The sequence below is a fragment of the Priapulus caudatus genome, unplaced genomic scaffold (genome assembly GCF_000485595.1).
Source record: "Priapulus caudatus unplaced genomic scaffold, Priapulus_caudatus-5.0.1 Scaffold24, whole genome shotgun sequence".
Lineage (NCBI taxonomy): Eukaryota > Metazoa > Priapulida > Priapulimorpha > Priapulimorphida > Priapulidae > Priapulus > Priapulus caudatus.
In genome coordinates this window covers 729,373-744,741 of record NW_014577085.1, presented here as the reverse complement: position 1 = coordinate 744,741, position 15,369 = coordinate 729,373, and the positions used below count along the sequence as shown (strand labels likewise).

At 43.6% G+C, this 15,369-nt stretch overlaps 1 protein-coding gene across 1 annotated transcript in view; it reads right to left on the bottom strand.

Annotated features, from left to right (window-relative positions):
* The window catches only part of LOC106813654 (adenylate cyclase type 10-like), a 54,182-nt gene that overhangs the window by 17,471 nt on the left and 21,342 nt on the right, over nt 1–15,369 (bottom strand). Inside the window, exons 19-32 of the mRNA XM_014817852.1 lie at nt 14,439–14,622; nt 14,033–14,150; nt 9,186–9,515; nt 7,616–7,984; nt 6,676–6,880; nt 5,856–6,036; nt 4,718–4,915; nt 4,273–4,448; nt 3,566–3,716; nt 2,970–3,061; nt 2,120–2,238; nt 1,779–1,875; nt 1,359–1,474; nt 745–865 (exon numbers count right to left, since the gene is read on the bottom strand). Of these exons, the coding sequence (XP_014673338.1) occupies nt 745–865; nt 1,359–1,474; nt 1,779–1,875; nt 2,120–2,238; nt 2,970–3,061; nt 3,566–3,716; nt 4,273–4,448; nt 4,718–4,915; nt 5,856–6,036; nt 6,676–6,880; nt 7,616–7,984; nt 9,186–9,515; nt 14,033–14,150; nt 14,439–14,622 (2,457 nt within the window). The remainder of the gene's footprint in view (nt 1–744; nt 866–1,358; nt 1,475–1,778; nt 1,876–2,119; nt 2,239–2,969; nt 3,062–3,565; nt 3,717–4,272; nt 4,449–4,717; nt 4,916–5,855; nt 6,037–6,675; nt 6,881–7,615; nt 7,985–9,185; nt 9,516–14,032; nt 14,151–14,438; nt 14,623–15,369) is intronic.

Sequence of the window (15,369 nt, the reverse complement as noted above, 5' to 3'; positions counted from 1 at the left end):
TCTGACCACCCCTCCCTCCTGAGGTGTATCTGAACACCCCTCCCTCATGAGGTGTATCTGAACACCCCTTCCCCCTGAGGTGTATCTGAACACCCCTCCCTCCTGAGGTGCATCGGACCACCCCTCCCTCCTGAGGTGTATCTGAACACCCTCCCTCATGAGGTGTATCTGAACACCCCTCCCTTTCTGAGGTGTATATAATATGAGCACACCTCTCCCTTCTGAGATGCATATATACACCCCTTTGCTGGTGTATTTGAACCCACCCTCCTTTCTGATGTGCATATAAACACCCCCTTTCTGAGGTGTATATGAACACACCTCCCTTCTGAGGTGTATATGAACACACCTCCCTTTCTGAGGTGTATATGAACACACTTCCCTTTCTGAGGTGTATATGAGCACACCTCTCCCTTCTGAGATGCATATATACACCCATTTTCTGGTGTATTTGAACCCACCCCCTTTCTGAGGTGCATATAAGCACCCCCCTTTCTGAGGTGTATATAAACACCCCCTTTCTGAGATGTATATGAACACCCCTTCCTTTGGAGGTGTATATCAACACCCTTTCCTTCTAAGGTGTATCTTAACACTCTTCCCTTCTTATGTGTACACCCCATCCTCTGATTTACATGCAAACAACAATTCTCTGAGGCGTATACGAATGTGCCTCCCCTCAAAAGGTGGATACAAATACCACTCTTTTCTCAAGTCGAGAGGTATGCCTTGTGATGTGCTCACCAGAGAGCCATGCATGCCATTAGGATGAACTTTGGTATAGGAGAAGGTGAGAAGGTAATATCGGCAATCACAGACGAGCACACAAACTCCTTGCAGTCATCAAACGTTTCAACCTGAAACCCTGAGAAATAGTATATACAGAAATCTGATTGATGAAACCTTCCCTTGAAATCTCGTTTCAAAAATATCTCTCAATTGATTCACATTTAATTTACATAAATGCAAGCAAGCACATAGTAGTCACATCTAGCAGGCATACTCTTGCAAATGTAATAGCTGACTATATCAAAGTGTCATGCAAAAGCATACAGTTTCACTTGGCCAAGAAACAGTGATGACAGGCAGTTTTGATTCTCATATTTATCTTTAGCATCATTCACTTAACAGAAATCAAGCTACCAATAACTTTTAGTCTGATAAATTAGTGAGAGTAACGAAATGAATGAGATTTAAGGTTTAGCCTAGCTGTGGGACATATTGTTATTAGAAAAGCTACCATTGGCATATCACTATAGTAGACAGCGTAATTCTTACAAATAGGTTCTTTCTGCCTTGAGATACAGCGAACAATAAACAAAAACGCAGTTGGATGCCTAACCATAGTAAACATTTACCTGCTTCTAGGGCGATATCAAAGCAACCAGCATAGTACCAAATTTGGCCAGTGGTGTCCCCTGCATTGCCAGCAGCATACAGCAGTCCGTGAAGGATGTCTACGCAGGTTGAGTACCTGTTTAGCAGACAACATGCAGGCGGCTGACATGAGTACCCGTGAAAATAGACAAGATACAGTGAGAATTTTTTTTACCTACCTATCTCTTTCAAATTTTATGTCATGGCACATCTCTATACTGCCCAATTAAAACCCTGGCTACAAATAATGACGTTCAGTCAAAAAAACAATCTGGGTAATGACAGGTCCTCTACTGTGCTCATGTACACTACTCTGTGCTGTGTACTGCCCTGCTTACTTTACGCGCAATTAAGCAAAGATTTTTAAGATAATTTTTTAACATATAGTCCATAAAACATACCTTCCAGCAAGAATAAGAGAACGTGCAAGTGTAGGCTGAGCCCTTAGCTTCATCATGCTATCTCGTAGCCTATCTGTTATCTTATTAGCCTTCATTCCTACACAAGGAAACCATCAAGGAGCGGTAGAACAAATGATGTGCACACTCTACGAAGTAATATACTACTCCACCTATCACTTAATTGGCACAACCTATAGCTAACTCTAAAGTTGGTTTATGTACGACTTCATACATAATGCTTTTCTTTTATTGGGATTTCCAGTAAGAAGAACTAATTTAGACACCTTTGTGTGTTATCATAATTATGATAAAAATAAGAAGGAAAAGAAAGCCATATGTACCAGACTTGATTGCTTGATCAATCCTGCCAGTCATAAGGCTAGCTTCTAAACTCTCACTGAACATATGGGCAACTGTTGCCATGTCGTCTGCCTCCAGTGTGTCTTGTAGCACATAACACCTACAATAGCATCCATTATTATTAATGATGTCCTCATTATGTAATCATAACGCATCCCACAACCTTATACTTCGAGCCTATATTGCCACAGCTCACCCATAACAATATATAATATATTGTTACAGCCATGATTATAATAACTATAAATTGTGAACATTTTATAACAAAGTTCACTTAAGTTATCATCCATGAATTTTTAACCCGAGTCATTTTGAATCCAACTGGAATCACACTAAGTGATCATGCTAAAATGATTGAAATAATATATGTAATTAAAGGTGATACTAGAAGCTACTTGGATGCTTACATAATAATTTATAACAGAAATGTGATATTTCCCAAAATTAATCCTAATCCTTTCTAAATAGCTTACAGGTAAATTGGCCTATTAATTTTCTAATTTTAAATATAGTTTTCCACTTGTCTTATACATTATAAAGACACAACTTGACAACTTTTAGATGAGTTTACGTGGGGGTCGACTCGAAAGCCTAGTGCTACTTTGACCCTCACAGCACTCATTTGTTAGTAAGTTCACTATTCTTTTTTATTTGTAATCTCACGTTATAACTATCATACACTAGCTGTATTGTTGTTTAACAAAGTTATGTGCTAAATAAAGAATCTGAAATCTGAAGTTAACTGTGTATCAGTGTATCAGTGTGCGTCATAAATAGACATTTGCAATCAATATCGCATTCAGTAGCAATAATAAATGTGGGAGATTTTACCTCTTCATAGCCAATCCTTCGTATAACTCCACTTTCTCATGCTCACACCTGCTGCTGCATGTCACCATCATTAAAGTGTAGGCAATTATCAACTGCGAGTAGAAGTCAGGCAATAATCATTACAGTGCAGGCAATGATTAACGACTTTTAAAAACACATTGCAGCCATGATACTGCACACAAACGTTTTGACAAAATTGAATAAATCGTTAGCGGCAGAATGAGGACACAAAATAATAGATACTATCACACAAAAGGAAAACCATCAAAATGGTTCCAGGGTAAAAAAAGCTTAAATAAGTTCTAAAGAAGAAGACACGAAACTACCAAATAAATTCTAGAGAAGCCAACGTACATGATATCAAAGATGCGAAAGAAACTACATTTTCTTTAAATACAAGTCCAATTTACAAGTTGCCCAATCGCCAAGTTGCGGCAGGCGAACTGGTATCTACATACAAAATCATTATGGTAACACGTATTATACATCTAATATATGACCTCACATACATCTAACACATTCAGATTCTACACATAGTACGTAAATACGTATAAGCACGGAAGTCGAATGCTGCGACACCGTGAGCTAGGCTTCACCTGGTGAAAATCCTTGCCGACCTCTTCAGCGATGTTGACAGCCTGCAGTGCTGCTAAGTAGCATCTCTGCTTCCTGTTCTGCTGTTCGTACACCTGCCACAGGTTCGACAGGCAGCGGGTGTGTTCGACCAGGTAGTCATAGTTGTAGGTACTGGCGTGTGGTGAGAATGGGGATGTGTGTATAATGGAGCAAAATGATTCATTATATTTATAATTCATTGATGTCTTTCATTCACAGCACACGTTATTAAAGCATCAGTGTTTCATGGAGGTGGCTAAACAAAAAAGGACCAACCGTTAATGTTCTAGCTGAATTCTTAAAATCTAGATTAGAAAGTTCCCACCTTCTTTAGTGAAGCTCACGAGTAGTGGGGTAGGCAACTTCCACATAAAAGCTAGATCAGTGGTCTCCAAATTTGTTTTATGCCACTGACCCTATGGCTCCATAAACTCATACATAATGGTCCCTACACGGACACTGTATACACGTACCACTTGTCTCTTAGTGGCTCCTAGATAGTCCCAGGAGGGCTGCACTAACTAAATTTAAAACCATGCACTGGGATAGATCATAATGTAAGGCAGATGTATTGGATATAAACGTAATAGTAAGCAGCTAGCACATTACAGTTCCACGACGTCTCCTCATAATATCTTTGACACATGATGCTAAATAAACGAGGTAACATTTTGAGCCACTCACTCACCTGCAGGTGGAAAAGAACTTCCCCAGGTATTCCCGATGCAGGTACTGCCTAATCAGCTCACTAACAATCTTTGCCAGAGTGCTGGCCATACTCGTTGGCTGGGGACAGCCCAGTGCCTTCAACGATGCTAGGAAGTGCCCCTCTGCCTCGTCGTGCCTCCCACTGTCCAGCAAAGCCTTTGGGAAAATAACATGTGGACCACGTACGTTTAGGGAGATGGACATATTTTGCGAGAAATTGTATAAAACAGATAAATTGAAATGGAGTAGTAGAATTTGTTCAGAATCTACACACACTTTATTATGTATTGGCAGGGGTGTAATGTATTACTAGATCTAACTTCTAAAGTAGTAAAGTGTCAACAACTTAAGCTGGCAATAAGCGAGTTCGTAGTTAGCCAAGGGGTTGTGTGACGTCACAGGTCACCAGGTCATGTAGGCTGTACCTGTCCAATAAGACTCTGCACTCTGCCTTCGCTCAGAACTGTGATGGCTATGTCATCAAGAGGCTTCTTCAACAGTAGATTCTCCTCCACTATCTCCTTACCCTCCTCGAGCGCGGTCCATTTTGCCTCCTCCTCAGCATTCTTCTGGGCAACATTGTCCTTAATGAGCTGATCTGCTTCATAGAGATGGGAAAGCGCCTGGCAATGCAGAAATAACACCGCAGTGTGAAATTGTGTTTCACACTAGTTTTCTGCATTGCTGTGTGACCATACCTGTCTATTTATGTCACCATGTATCTAAATATGTGTGTATTGTAACAGAACATTAAATTGGGTGAATAACCCCGTTTATTTTGCACCTACTAAACTCGTTTCAATTTAATATAAGACGAGCAGTCAGTGGATAAGCCCTTTGTCTGTTATTATGAAGAAAGACATGCAAAAACGTGTTTTGGGAACATTGGAAATCATATAGGCATCACTGCATGTCTCATAATAACACTGTATAGCAACATGCACCAGTTCGCACCAGGCATATTTCAGCTCTATTCCATAAACATAGCCAGAGGTATAAACCCCACAAGTGCCAGATCAATATAACTCTTACAGAGATGTCCAGGCAATAAAAAAAATCCCATCTGCTAGCATCTTATATTTGCTGAATCAGTGTAGCTGCATGCAGTTAGCTTTCTACCATGTTAAGCTTTTATGAAAACATGCATCATTACATTAATGCAAATAGTAATTGGCCAAATATTGTATTTTTAACAAGAATACAGCTAGTAAAATTCAACAATTAAAGTTCTACACAGACGCGACAGAACGCCAAGTAACAGACTACGTTCAATCAGCTAGGCTACTAAGATTTAGCACGTGAAGTGTAACTATAGTAAACATATAGCAAACAACAACATAGTACATTTAATAAAGCAAATAATTTCATAAATCCCTGTACTAACCTCACTAATTAATACGTAAAATTATGACAGTTATGTTGAATTATTTAACACATCGACCTATTGTGTCTGTTCCCATTGATCCTTCACAGTGAAATCTCTGCATGTATGCATGTTGCCGATGCACACATCCACCTTGCTGGGTACAGATGTGAGCGGCATTAACTGATAGTGATGAGTACCTGCGCACAGGCACCGGTGGCGATGCCGGCAGCTCCAGCCTCAGTCAGAGCGTGCACAGTTTTACCGCTGCGACCGGCCGCCCGCCAGTGCCTCACCAACTGTGGGTAGACATATGCCAAAACCTCGTTGCACTGGCAGTTTCTTAAGTCAACATCCTCTGTCTCGAAGGCAGAATCCTCTCTGCATCGAGCAGGTAAGATTACATTATAGACTGCACTGACATGATGCCGCTTAATGTTTACGACATTCGTAATTTGCTTAAACCACGCGAGTGGGATGCACACGAGCATCACAATGTAAGAACTGTATATCGCACGCGTGCTGAGATATGTGAGATATGTTTTATTAGGTGGTCGTAAAATTAATTTGGGGAGAAAAATGCAATCATATTATGTTTCAGTAAAATATAGCAATATGCCAAATTTTCACGTAATTTAGAAAACTGTACACTTACACACTCAAATAATGCACAGATTTTATAAGCTAAGCCATTATTATCAGTTTGATAGTTTAAAAATGTATTTATTTATTTAGTAACCACTATGTTGAGATGCTCCTCCACCCCTCTCACTGTAAGATAATTGAATTCACGTAAGGATTTTCCTTACTGTAAGAGAATTGTCACAGCTGGAACCTAGCTGTCACCTTACAAAGACTTTACTGCCTTTGTTTAAATTTATTTTAATTAAACCATCGTTCTAAATGATAACTGCCTCACACATCGAGTACATCTCTTGCAGCTAAGTTGCCTACTTGACACCTATACTCAGATCAAACGTTCACCTGACATAAGCTCCTAAACTAAGAAATACTCCTCACCCTAGTGCTCCTCCAAAAGACGACCTCCTCCTCAGGCCTCTGACTGCATCAGTGTTTTGCTCATCCACATCCTCTTCTTCGTTGTCATCATTCTCAGCGAGGTTCTCGTCAGACCCAAATGGCTTCGCACCAGGATTTGGGTTTCTGAACAACTTCAGCAGCCAGGAAAAAGTGGGAACTGCACTGGAATCGCTGTCTTGCTGAACTGCAACACATTAAACCAGTTATATACAGTAGCAGGTAGTGTTGTCAATCGGTTGTAATTTCGTAATCGATCATCGGTTGGACCCAAGTAACCGATGATCGGTTACAATCGGTTACACGGGGTGTTGAATGCCTGCGTGTGCGTAACGTCGTGTGCATGTACGTGTGTGCATGTATGTGCTTGTTTAGCCCTGTTTACTGTTTGTTTTGCACTGTTTACTACTGTGTGTATAATACATGTGTGTTATACAGGATAACTTGTATAGTAGCGATGATATCTCTGATTCTCATCACTTTTTCGAAATTTTCATTTTATTTTTATTTTATTTTTCGATGAAATCGATTATGGATTTTGATAACCAAGCGCTTGGTTCGAGCCACTGTTCAACCAATGATCGTGACATCACTAGTAGCAGGACGTCCATTCTTTAAATATAAGCCGATATTCAACCTCCAACATTTGGACTATGACCTTCGTTGAACAACCAGAGTTCTTGCGATTTTCGAGCAAGTATGCCTACCACAGTGTGGTTGGTTCTTAAAAGACCAGGTGACTTTGCAGCCTCTTCGATGAACAGAACGAATGTCTATAGTATACCTAGTAAAATTCTATCAATACTTGAAGTCAGGCGCCATTGCCTGCAAAAATGCCCAAGTGCTTCGCGAGGGACGATTACATCCAGGCATTAATAAGCATTATATCTTCACCAGCATCAAAGGCATAACATCCATATACCTTCTGGTGATGTCAAGACCTCTCCACTGGCCGCGATCACTTCTCTCTCGGTAGCAAACGTGACATTTTGCTGCTTCTTGGGCCTCGGGCCATTCGGCATGTGGCTGTTGCCGCCGGCGGCACGACCACTAACTCGGTGAGTCCCTATCGGTCTTCCGCTCTTTGGGCGCAGGGACTTGCCAGTGGTGGTGCTCTGCAGGTGGGTGGCTGGTACAAAGTCGCTGCCGCCGCATGGCAGGCACCTGTAGGTCTGGTTCTCGAGAAAGCGAGCGCAGGTGACGTGAAGCTCGATGCGCTGGTTCTCCAGCAGTACCTCATAGGCCGTCTCATGCATCAGTGCTGTCTTGAACCTGAAGACAGCGACATAGACTCAGCTCATACACTCCCTAGACTTACACACGACTATATTACATTATATATGGCATTCTTGTTGTCATTCAGTACTTGTCATCGAGATAACATTACGGTATGTATTCTCAGTGGAACTTGCTATGGGTCGTTGCAAAAAAAGCCATCAATAAATGACACCAAATCGATTTTCGGGCGTCATCGAATGACTGTGACATGATCGGACAGGGAGTGTTTTCAAATTGATGGGATAAGGCGAGCAGCAGGAACAACAGTGACATATCGTCATCATTCTTCATCGATTAGAATACATTTGTACAACCCAGGGAACAATTTCCAGCCAAAAATTTGCATAGCAAATGTGCTATACAAAATAAATTTTGCATAGCAATTGGATAAATTTGTATACCATTTTTTTTCAGACAATCACAGTGCAAATTTACACCGCAGTGCATGCTTGGCGTGTCTGCCTGTGACAGGCACAGCTAGCTTAAGCCGTAGCCACACTACGCGATTCCTGTAATGGCTGCCCGGGCAGCGTTTAAAACAGCGTGCGACGCTTGGCCACATCCGCGCCCGCGGCCACCGTCGCATGTCGAGTGAAAATTAATATTCGGGCCGGCGCGAGTTGAAAGCTAAAGCCTGACTCGCGCCATGTTGGCGAGTATAAACAGTAATTTCTTAAACTTTAATTAAATGTTGGTTCCGTTAGCGTTATCATTCCAAACACTTGATGAAATACAGTTTCAGGGATTGCTGAAGGTACCGGCTATCGGCGAGCTCCTCGACCAACCGGACATCCTTCACTCTTATATTATCAAGGTCGCCGAAGGAAAGCAGGGCCCGGCCGAGAGCGTGGCAGCGCCAGCACAGCGTAGCCTGTGTACTCCACCGTGCTTGGGGGCGCATATTGACTTGATGTCGGGGGGGGGGGATGCAGGATTCGTTTCAAGTCAACGAGTTGGGCCTTCGGTGTTTAACCAAGTCAATAATGAATCCGGCTGTATACCGTGGCATTTTTGCATTGCACGGGATAAAGCAGCCCGAGAATAAAAGTAAACTTGTAACACATGTATGTTTTCCGTTTACTCAATCTCGCATGGGCTGCATCCTGCACAACTCGCGGATCAATAAAGAAATTGCGTAGCCAATGGCTGAAAATACATCGCGCGAATTGCGATGGCGATACGCCGGAAAATTATTGCGCGCTGCAACCATTCACGCTGATGAACCGCATCAGCGAGGCCGTTGGCTTTGTCTGTTGTGCCACAAATGACCAGAGCAGCTCCTTGTCCAGTAACATAGCTAGCTGCATTATCCTTGGGTGCTAGAGCAATATTCGCACACTCCAGTGTCTTGTTTCTCTCCATGAGACGCTGGAGGGCAGCACTATCTTGCCGGGCGGGCTTTCGCATCGAGGCTATGATGCGCTCAAGTATGTATCGGCGTGGTGAACGACATGCCAATGCACGGACCGCACTCATTTCCACCTCCGCAGGCCTCGGTCGAATGGCTTTCAATCGAGTGCCATTTTTGCTGGCTAGTAGCATGCCTATATACAACAAAGGTGGATAAACTAACAAGTGGCAGCAGAGGCGACAGCGTCGCGGGCACTCAACTGACGTGTACCTGTAGCCGGGTATTCTTCTGATAACAGGGTGGTGGGGAGGGGAGCGGGGAGGGGAGGGGAGGGCGAGGGGGAGGGGGAGGAGGAGGGCAGGTTGGACGGGGGCTCTACTAGCAAAAGCAGTTCAGTTATTTGTTGACAGTCAAAAGGTTAAACTACCCTTTGAAGGGCAAAAGGTCATCAGACACTTACTCTTCGCACGTCAGTAGAAAATACATTTCATGGTCCTTTCAATAAAGTGATAAAAATGGTAGGTCAGCACTGAAACAAAAAAGTTTTTCACTCGGTCCGTTAGACCATGTCCTCAGAAAATGTCTGATATCTGACCTTTCCGCCATTGCCCTTTCACCTGTGACCTCCAATTTCGCGCTGGTGATGGGTTTCCTCCCCATCACACTATATACATCGAATATTAAGAGCGTAGGTCGAGCCGTTGAGATTTGTGCCGCAATTCCGTATTTCCTCTTATACCTTAAGTTAAGGGGGAAATATTCCCCCTCCATTGACACATCTTCACCTTTGACCCTTGACCCCCAAATTCGCCATCCCGATTCCTTTTCGCGATCCCCCCCGACGTCCCGAATATCAAGACCGTACGTCGAGCGGTAAAGATTTGTGCCGTAACTGTTAATTGACACACGGACTGACGGCCGGACGCACGGACGGACATTCATGCGATTATACAAGCTGCATCCGACTTCGTCAGCCGAGCTAATAATAATAATATTGATAAAATTAAATGATAAGTGCGGATAATATAAATAAACATGAGAAGTACAGAAGAACTGAGAAGCACTGCCAACCTAGAAGAACATAGAAAACATAAATAATCACAGGTAAAATTGGATGTACAGAACATGTGAAAACAAGCACATTTCTAGTCCTCCTGAATACCCACAGAATACCCTAATGGTGACAGGATCAACTAGGCCATCTTCTGATAAGACGTAGTAGAGCAGTAGGTAGACAGTAAGAGACATGTATCAGGATGGTCCACAACCTAAATTTCAAACATGTAAAACTGGGAACTTTAGAGGAGTACTTTTGATGTTATTTGAAATTATGTGCGCAAAGCGCGAAGTCACTTGCGACCGGGGTCCATGCAGGGCCCGCCCTAGGGCCGTGGAAGCTCAGGGGTTTTAGATGCTCGCTGGTGCAATCTGAGCCTTAATTATTTTGGAGCATTTTTGCACAAAATTTATGACCTATATTTCAAAATAATTTCGGTTGAGTCAAGAGTCATGAGTGATGAGTCATTTTCCATTGTTCAATTTGTATACTAGTGTGAATGTAACCAGTAAAATGTTATAAAGCAATGTGCGAAAAATGCAAATAAATATACAATAAGGTGAAACTATATTGATAGTGTGGGTAGCATGTATAATATACGTACAATGCTTGGTTATGTGACCGCCATGATAGAAGGCCGAGCTGCGAGTTGTTAATTAAAAATGGATGAGAAAAACTTCTTCTTACCAAATTTACAGCAAAGATACCGCAACGAAAGTAAAACCTACAGCAATGTGGTTTATAAACTGGCGAAAAGAAATGCTATTTGGATCTTTGAAAAACATGGATTACTGGACGATCTGCAGCCGGATATCCGCGCGAAGCGCTCAAACGCCGCGTAGCGGCGCATTTTAGCAATTTCGCTGCCTTTTCCCAACGCCAGTATACGCCGTGCCTTCTAGGGTTAGGTTAAAGCGGCTTTTCGCTCTCATCGGCAGTTCTGCGCATTGCACGAGGGATCGCACTACCCAGTTAGGTAGAGACGGGCTAGAAAAGCTCCCAATTTGTTGTTCGCTACTAGGCGCGCATTTCTTGTGATAAATAACGGTAGTTTTTTAGTTCAGCAATTGTAACAATATATAAGCGGCTAATCGCGTTGGGTGACTGGCTGGATTAGAGGATACGATTATCTTAAGGGGGCAACGAGAGCTGGTATAGGATAAACGCATTGGCTAACGAGTTTTCCGGTTCGGGTGTTGCTTCGCCCAGGGCCGCTATTTTAAACATTAGACTTTGTACACTTCCACAGCTAAGAATCAATTTCTAATTGGACTAGAAGTACAGGTGTTTACATAGATTACTAGCTGAATTAGTAGTGACTAGTGAGTAGTGAGTCCTAACAGTACCAGCACTACTAAGTATAGATGATGTATGAGTTTACCAGGAGCGGGCGGTAGCTAACATGGTAATAGTAAGTAGTAGTTTATGTACTAGTCTACTGAGTAATGAGTAGTACGTACTACTAACGTAGCTGCCAGAGAACGCTCTTTGTGCTAGGGAGTTAGAATAACCCTAGATACTAGACACAGCGGGCCTTGGAAGCGGTTTGCAGTGAGTTTAGTAGATGCGAATTAAATACCATCATTAAGTAATCTTTGGTAGAAAGTCTTAATGTTTAATATATATGGCCTCACTCTTCATTTCGAGAAGGTGCCGAGGTGCCAAAGGCTATATAGACTAGGACTCGCTCGCCAACCTCGATTGCCTCGAGTGACTAAGCTAAGGCCGAGAGGGTGGGGCGGGGAGTGCCAGTCTAATGGGCTATAGGCGGCGGCAGGCGGCGCACTGCTTTGGGCAACTCTTTGTAGCGACCTCGCCATTGCAACGTGCAGAAAGTTCACAAGGCGTTGGGCGACAATGAGGTGACGAAACAGAGCCGGCAGTAGGTGTTTCCTGATTCTGACAGCCTTTCATTACTGGGGCATAGCGTCGACGAATGTCAGAATTTTCTACAGTCTTTCTGTGACTTCGCCAGTGACACAGGGTCGGTATACGAACACATGACCGGTTACAAAGTTTTTTAACAAGTGGAACACTGTTTCCGTTCCAAATGTCTGCCCTCTGTGTCCCCCACTAAAATTGCGGACTGTTCGCTGGCAGCTATGGATTCGTGCGCGGCCTATGCATTCGGCGCACGGATCCATAGCTGCCAGCGCTGCATACTGTCGTAGGAATTTTCCGCGGTCGCGTGCGCCTTGCCGCGGAACTGCGCGGAAGATCGCGCAGCACTTCGGATAAACACCTCCTTTCGGCAACGCTTCTCTAGTATCCCGTCTCATCTGGATTAAGACACTTAATGAACCAGTTGTTCAAAAGTGGATAATTCAGTCGTATTCACTGGATAGTGATTTATCCAGTGGATAGCGCTATCCACTTTTGAACAACCATGGCCAGGCTGTTTCGACCAGGCGCGTAGCCAGGGGGGCCCTTGAGCTCGCACGATTCGCCCCCACCCCTAGAATTCACTTCTGGATCCACCACTGCATAATGGGAGTAGGCGAAATGGGAATATTGCCGATTCTGAGAGTAGACGAAATGGGAGTAGGCGAAATGGGACGTAGGCAAAATTGGTGTAGGCGAAATGGGAGTAGGCCAACTGGGATGTTACCAGTTAAACATAGGTGACATTTCTTGCTGATCAAGCAGTCGACTCTAGGGCTTTGTTAGAGGTACGGTCAGCCGGCCCAAACAGCCAACCTAGTATTTTAACCTTTTTTACGACAAGTGAAAGTCTATGTCAGACAAGTTATTAGTTTGGCTAGTTGCCCGATTAAACTTAAAAAATTTCTAATTGTGTAATATTCCTAACATCCTTCTATCGCACGACATTCTCACATTATATTTTCAAAGGTCGCCGAAAAAAGAGACCCGCGAGGAACGCGTCTGTGGCTGTGCACATCGACGCTGCATACATGCCTGCTGGCTGGGGCGGCATTAATTGAAGTACGGGGGGGGGGCACGATTGTTTCAGTCGTGTGGTGCTAATCACTACTGAAATGTAGGGGGTGGGCACCGCTGGAATATGAGAGAATGACAGCAAAACTCTTTCCTGAAATTGAGGAAAAAGCTACAATCAGGAATGACACTCACACGAGTGTGCCGGCGAGAATTTCATTACGATTTTCAATGGATTACAGTTCTATAATCATACGGGTCTCTGTAGGCACGCCCGTAGGCACTCACGCACACACACACAGGCACGCACGCACACACGCATGCAGGCATGTGCGCAGGCACGCACGCACACACGCATGCAGGCATGTGCGCAGGCACGCACGCACACACAGGCACGTGCGCATGAATCAGAGCAAGCAGCTCAGAAGACGCACTGTATGCCTCGACTGTCCGACAAGTGGGAGCCCATGCACAGAGTAAAAGAGTGTAATAGACTGTAATAGTGTATGCTACAAGCGCGCGATGTGACTACGCGTACGTCGTCCCGTTCGACAGTGCAGTTCAGTTGCATTTTGCTTTGTTTGTGTTGTTTCTTGCTTTGATATTTCAAACCTGTCGGCCTGAAATCCAAACCTGTCGGCCTGAAATCCAAACCTGTCGGTAATTTTCAAACCGGTCGGCTCAAAACTCAAACCTGTCGGCCTTATATATGTTAAAACCCCTCGTAGACCACTGTGCATGTATTGTCATACATGTACCTTTCATGGAGTCAGGCATCTGAATCTGCTCCAGAGCCACCCCGGGCGCTATGACACACACATAGTCTTCTGCCTTGCGCACCTCCACACTGTTTTCTTCAACAGGGGTGACCCCTAGCTAAAACAGAGTAGTTTGTGATATAAAAATACATTCACATGTTAAGGACTTTAATTATTACCTAGGCTATGAATAAAAAATATATGAATAAATTCATGTCTACAATAATCTAGAAATAAACCTGGCATTCAATGACTACTTTCTGGCACTGCATGCTAACGGTTTACACTAAGTGCTTTAAAACGAAAACTTTGCGAGTAAACTCTGCTTTCACGTTACTATCAATGCAGTGTACTCCTCGGAGGATACTGTTAAGGGTACGTTCGCTACTGTTATGTGGGCTCTCACCTTTAAGCTGGTTGGAGCAATGCTGGCTCTGCGTGTCTGTCGTTTGCGTGTTAGGCTCTCCTCAGCAACGCCAGGCTGCATGTTGTCAGTGCGTTTCACAATGAGCAGCTTGCCACTCACATACATATCCCTCAACAGCTGGTCACACCAGCTGGGCACTCCATGACTCTTCTCCTTCATTAGACTGCAACACCGAAAACCCGGATATCAGTTAGAATAACAACATCAGTTAGATCTATCGCTACCATCTCTATCCAACTTATCTATAGGTAAGAAGTCTATCTTCCGTTATAGTTCACCGCTATAGGTATTGCACATCAGTAAATATACTATTTCTAATCATAACCATGACATTTCACATCAACTATATATCTTGGGCATTATCTAAAATGTACCAGGTTTATAAGAGTTACTGAGATAAAAGATTAATGTGTGAATTGTAATTAATTAATGTGTGAAAAAATTAAAAATGTGAATTACACTATCATGACAACTTTCTGAGAGTCCTAAATCATGTCTGTGAAGCTGAATACTAACATGAGCTCATAATAGAGATCTCTCTATTATGAGCTCTTGATACTAAAGGGCCGGACACACTAGGTGATTAAATCGGACGACTAAATCGGGCGACTAAATCACCCGATTCTATCGCACGAGTCGAGTGGACACACTAGGCGATTAAATCGCCAGTGAATAAGACGTGCATTCATGCGTGCGTGCGTGTGTATGTAAACGTGCGTGCATGCGTGCGTGCGTGCGTGTGCACGTATACGAGCGTGCGTGCGTGCGTACACGTGCGTGCATGTGTGCGTGTGCACGTACACGTGCGTGTGCAAGTACACGTGCGTGCGTGCGTGCGTACACGTGCGTGCATGTGTGCGTGTGCACGTACACGTGCGTGTGCAAGTACACGTGCGTGCGTGCGTGCGTG